Source organism: Volvox carteri, assembly GCF_000143455.1.
Source record: "Volvox carteri f. nagariensis unplaced genomic scaffold VOLCAscaffold_97, whole genome shotgun sequence".
Classification (NCBI taxonomy): Eukaryota; Viridiplantae; Chlorophyta; class Chlorophyceae; order Chlamydomonadales; family Volvocaceae; genus Volvox; species Volvox carteri.
The window spans coordinates 202,858-208,830 of NW_003307640.1; the positions used below are offsets into that span (position 1 = coordinate 202,858).

At 48.8% G+C, this 5,973-nt stretch overlaps 1 protein-coding gene across 1 annotated transcript; it reads left to right on the forward strand.

Moving 5' to 3' along the window:
* Positions 1 to 3,748: 3,748 nt before the first annotated feature.
* VOLCADRAFT_108187 (uncharacterized protein) lies at positions 3,749 to 4,836 on the forward strand (the record flags this gene model as incomplete). Its single annotated transcript, XM_002958521.1, has 2 exons — positions 3,749 to 4,014; positions 4,312 to 4,836. The coding sequence occupies 2 exons, from the start codon at positions 3,749 to 3,751 to the stop codon at positions 4,349 to 4,351; spliced, it is 306 nt and encodes a 101-aa protein (XP_002958567.1). The 3' UTR covers positions 4,352 to 4,836.
* Between the last annotated feature and the right edge of the window lie 1,137 nt (positions 4,837 to 5,973).

Consider the following 5,973-nt stretch of genomic DNA (forward strand, 5'->3'; position numbering starts at 1 on the left):
TTGTGGTTACAGTATTTCCGCCGCCGACGCGGCGGGTGCCCTCACGAGCCGTGAGGCTCCAGAGCACGCTGTTGACGCTCATCAAAAACCTCAGTAAGGAAAGTAGCGATTTTCCTCGGATTGGTATTAAGAAATACCTTGCGCATATCAGTATCTTCAACGTTAATCAGAAACCTATTACGCAACTCAGTATACGCCTCACACTCCATGAGCACATGATATTCATCCTCAACCTTACCCGACGTACAGACCTGACACGTACGGCACTCTCTCGGCCTATGGTGTCCTTTGTTGACCTCCAAAGGCCAACAACAAAGACGGAATTTGGCAACCATACGCAACTGGTTGACCGGCAAATAAACACGCACATAGCCTGTGGGATCGGAGCCCTCTCTTGCTGGTGAAGGGGAGCCCATCCAGTTATGATACCTGCAAAGCGAAACCCCTTTACCTTGGAACACACGCGGATCACCCCCTTGGCTGAACTGATCCCAGTCACTTAAAAGGAACGCAGATAACCTCTCCAGAACCTCACCCACTCGAATCAACTGAGACGAGTATACATCTACCTTCTGAGAAACGGAGTCACACGCCGGCCACTCATGGCCCAACCAACGCAAAATGATGAGCACTTTAGACGACCAGCAATCCACTTTGAGATCAGACAGAAGAGCCAGACGGAGATCATCTACTAACACGTCATGATAGACCGACCCACGGGACTTGACTATCTTATTCCAGAAACAGTGTGAGCATCATGCACCGTGTGACCCCTGGTGCCTAGGACGGCTAGCTCATCAGTTATCAATGCTAGCACGTGACTGTGGTCCATAGAAAGTGGATGCTCCTCGCCGGGACCTTTTATGTTTCCTCCCATAAGGCACAGCACGGACGCATATCCGATTGTGTGCCTTTTTTGGGGTGAGGCGTTGACGGTGAGGAGAAGCCATGGCGTTGTTGAATGTTGTCGCTCATCACTAGGTACCTACAATTCGTCGAGGGGGGTGCAAGATAAGCGTGGTAGGTGTTCATGTGACCGACGTCGTACACAAAAGAATGACGAATACAAAAATGCGTGTCAGACAGCTAGAAACCTAAACCCCTTGACATATCACATGCTTTGCTTGTACAGGGACTCACTATGAAGGGGTCGGTGACAAGCATGACGATGAGGTTGCGGGGATCTTGTTTCCATGACTGGTTCTCGGGATCAGAGAGAAGGTCATCAATCAGTCGACCATCAATGATGTCACAGAGCCAATCTTGTTCGGATGGATTGTCTGACTCTTGACGACGCCGGGACTGCCAGGCTCCAAACTCAGCTGCTATGTCAGGGTTGCCGTAAACACGTTCCATGTAATGCGAGATTGGGCTGTACAGTAGTGTACGGGACTCTTCACGGCGGCGTAGGCATGGCTCGCGACCGCCACCATTTTTTAAGGCCATAGCTGGACACTGGCGGCAATCCTGATGCTCTCTGCAATATATGAACCCGCACGGACACATGCAGTAGCGTGCCAATGGAGGCCACTTGCAGCCATTGACACTCAGGATTGTGAGTGACTCTTTGTATGTCTTCGGCAGGCAATCTGCTGCAAGCCTTTGAGCCGGGCTTGCACCCAAGCCCTTATAATCACGACGCTTGATGAGCAGCATGTTTCCGACCACAGTTTCAGTGACCACTGGACTGCAGTTCTTATGGTCCAGGGCGTCGATTGCTGCCTGTATCACTAGCTTCTTAGCGACAGAATTGTCAGGCATGGGAGGCACACTGACTCGCATGAAGCGTGTGTACATACGTGCCCCATCAGCTCCAGGACAACGACCACTTGAATCGGCCCCTGAGAACATGAACGCCATGTCAAGTTACAATTTGAGATACGTACGGCACACACGTGCTCCAACGGCGTTACAAGGCAGCCGTGTTGGTTGTACCCGTCATGTGTACCGGATTCAAGGGTTCCCGAAGATGTTTCATCTCCGCCATCGTCATTGAATTGCACTGGCTGAGCACCATACATAACGTCGGCGTCCTCGTTTGCATTAGGACTGATGCCCACATCGTCGCTCATTATCTGTTCTTCTCCTGAAAGGTTGTGCCGAACGGCGCCACTGCCAGTCACAGCGTCAGCGCCGATGTTGAAGTCAGAATCTGAGACAAATGGGTCATCGCTGAGTTGAGGATGTGGATGGCGGTGTCGTCTATTACGACTTGGTCCTGCAGCATCGGTTACAGCGACAGCAGCTGCTGCGGCTGCAGCAGCTGTCGCTACTGCGGCGGCAACTGTCGCGACGGGTGCTGGTGCCGACCCAGCTATATTTTCACCATCTGAAGATATTTCCATGTTAGAAATCGATTCGTTAACAGGGTTTCCATGGTTTGAGGAAATTGATGGAATAGGTGACGCAGACGTTTCTGAGGAATTTTCCAAACCACTGCTTATAGTTTTAGGTGAGGATTCAGGTAGCGTATCTGTAGATACCGAGTAGCAAGCGACGACCAGAAGAGCAAACACAGAAAGTATGAAGACAGGGAACCGTCGCGGCGACATTTTCATTCACGTCAGCGGTGACATATAATGCTAAGTAATTAGGATGGAACACGCCTGCTTGGTTCTTGCCGTCTAACATATGGATGCCGTACACTTTTCCGTTATTACGGTCAAAGTATGAGGTGCAGCATACGTTTACAGTACTTCGCCTTGTGTTATGTTGCAAATTACTTGAAAGGAACTTGCTCCAGTTGGCGAGTGGAGGAAGCATTCGTTTCCAACTTTCCCGATCTGCAGTGCCCGACATCAGAAGCTGGCTGAGAGACAAGGAAGAAAATATTACTTAGCTTAAAAATATGGCATAGGGTTGCCTTAAATTGTCTGACACAGGGTGATTCCACTTGGCCGCACACTAGCATTACGTTTCAAAAATCTCACGCCTGGCTCAGCAAATCATGCAAGCGATAAGAAACTAGTTAAATTCAATAGTAAAAAGTAAAAATCGTTCAAGAAATCGCGTAAAGGGACTCCGTACGCGAAAAGCCGAACGGCCCAGTGCGTACGCGTACGCCTCCCACACTAAGTCCGCATTAGTGGCACACAAGTTATCAGGGACTCAGACCTGCTGATAACTTTCAAAGTGGATATTAACTTCCGAGCGAGAAAATTCATAGTCCGCCATTTTCCTTCCTCAAGGCCCTACGCTGACTTTTGTATTTTCCTTCATCCACAGCCGCAAATTTAAGTAGCCTGCTAGCCAGTGGAATTCACAGCAGGACCGGTCGAATTGCCCACACTCCAGCGATTAGCCGACAAAACAATAATGATTTGTGTTTTATAAATTACACCCACTCTTACTATAACAATTGTTTGGTGCCTTTAAAGCAACCTGTCGCGATCGTATGGATCCGGGGCGCTTAGTGAGAACACCTGTCCACTAGCCGCACCCTAAGTCCACATTAAAGATAATGTTTAAAATTTTAACACTAACTTTAAAATTAGTGTGCGGCCAAGTGGAAACACCCCGAATGCCATACACCACACAGAGTCGTACAGATCAAAGCCAATCCATCCACCTACTCGGTAACGAAAACAAACCCCTTACATTACTTTGATAGGGTATTATAAAGAGTGGTTACGTGTACGTACCTTAGCTATCCATTTTGGAATTACTTGAAGCCGCCGACCTTTTCACGTGTGCACACTCCGTGCTGATGGATGTTTTAGAAGACTACGTCTCTCCTCCATCTCTCCCTATGCTTCTTGACGGCAGCCCGGGCGTTACGGCGGTGGCCCGCGCCAATGGCATCAGTGGTCCAGTCGCCCACAAACTTAGCATCTATCTACGGCAGAAGGCTCTGAAGATGGACGCGTTCATTGCGGAATTAGTGAAGGCGACCGAGTACTGCGGCGTCAAGCACGTGCAAAAGGCGCTGGTGACCACACTTGGCATCGACGCCTTGGAATCGATCAAACTCGTTAGTGTTCTTGTCCCCAAGGACAACAACGAGCGCTGGGACAGGTAAGGAATAAGGGTATGCAGAACAGGGGGCAACAGACTAAGCTTTTGATAAAGAAAGGTAACGGATACCCTGGGGGGGGGGTCACACATGTAATCTCCGTCTAAGGCTATCTGTCAGTATGCGCTGGCTATCTTGTGATACTCTGCAATCTGTCACGATGTTATTTCAACACTTGCCATTCCTTCCGTTTTCACTGACATGTCATGCAGTAACGCCTCAACTGGAACTGAGCCTTCCAAAACGAAGCAAGTGGCCAAGCACTTGTCCTCCACCATACCCCCAATGGCATACTCCAGGCCGGTTCCGGCCCGGTTCCGACCTAACGGGTCCAGTTAACGAGATGGGTAACCGGTCGGTAGGATTACCGGGCGAACCGTTATCGGTTAACCGTCCCCAGTAATCGGTAACCGATGTCGGTAACCTGGCATGAGCAAAAATGCATTTCTGATTGCAACCAGTTTCTTTGTGACAATGCCCATTGTCACAAGGTTCATGCCCACGTGTCACAACCCGACAAGCTTGAGGAGGTTAAGGCAATGTGAATGCCGGGTGACAGGGGTGACAGTCTTGTGCAGGCACATTTGGAGACTAGTTTACACTGAGATTGGGGTGATGTTGGATTAGAATACTTGCAGTTCATGAAATTGAGGAAATGTGTTGCATAGGCATATCCAAACGTTTCAGAGGGACGTTGTTTCGCCCGTAACAAACTTGTTACGGGCGAAACAAACTGGATTTCCACAGTCCCACCACTCAAAGAGCTCCCCACACCATCGCAAAGTCCCTTTTTTATTACAGACACATGTAACAAGTTGTCATAGCTTGAGATTGTCGATATATGACTGCTGGATTGTGACCAGGCCATCTCCTTACATGTCTTGCTGCACCAGCATGAGCAGTGATCCCTTCTGTTCAAAATTTTCAGGCAACATCGCAATGAGGCAAAACATTGTGCCGAATCTGCCGTACAAAGAGTGTTCAAAGCTTCACGCTACTAACAGACGAATACATAAGCATTCACTTACCTTAAAGGAATAAAGGAATTTTATAGCTTCATACAAATTCGCCTATCAGCAACTCTCCCTGGTCGTTCAAAAGTTGCTTGAAGATTCTACCATCTCCATACTATGAAGGAGCGCTTCTTCATTTCTTCATTTTATCTGAACCTTAACGTGTCCTTCCAACACAATGTCCATGGACAACGGTAATGAGGTCGGCGCCTACGAGTTTGACCGGAACGCCCTGGACAACATCGCCCGTCGGCGACAAGATCGCCCACGCAAGAAATACAGCCAGCATCGTCCAGTGGATGAGTTTGGAGTACATAAGTTTGCCAGGGCAAACAATCTAAGTCAATTTACCGCGTGCCAATTGGAGGATGCCTTGTCTCAAAAGTTTGTCCTAGCATAGCTTGCGTAGCTAGTATTGCCTGGTTTTAGTTGTTGCATGTAAGCTTGTGAGTTGGTGGCCTGGTTCATGCTTATGGGCGACAATTGAAATGCCGGGACAATGACTTATTAGGGACAATGACACGGCATTTCACGCCCTCAAAGCGGGAACAAACGCTAAAACTAAATAAATACATAGTTCTAAATCTTCTACTAAAATTTTCCTGCAGCGTTAGAGGCCTTTAATTAATATTGGCGAACGATGCTTCCCGCGCTACCGGGATACTCCCTATGGCATAAACATGCCGGTTACCGACCGTTTGGGGCTCATTAACCCAACCGACCGTTAACCCAACTGATCGTTAACCCAACTGGCCGTTAACCCCAACCGACCGTTAACCCCAACCGGGGGCCGTTAACGCCATTCAACCCGGCCGGTTGGGTTAATGGAGCCCAAAACGATCGGTAAAACGGNAATGTTATGCCATAGGGAGTTTCCCGGTTAGCGCGGGAAGCATCGTTGGCAAGTTTTAATTAAAGGCCCTNAANGGGAGGGGGGAAATTTAAGGC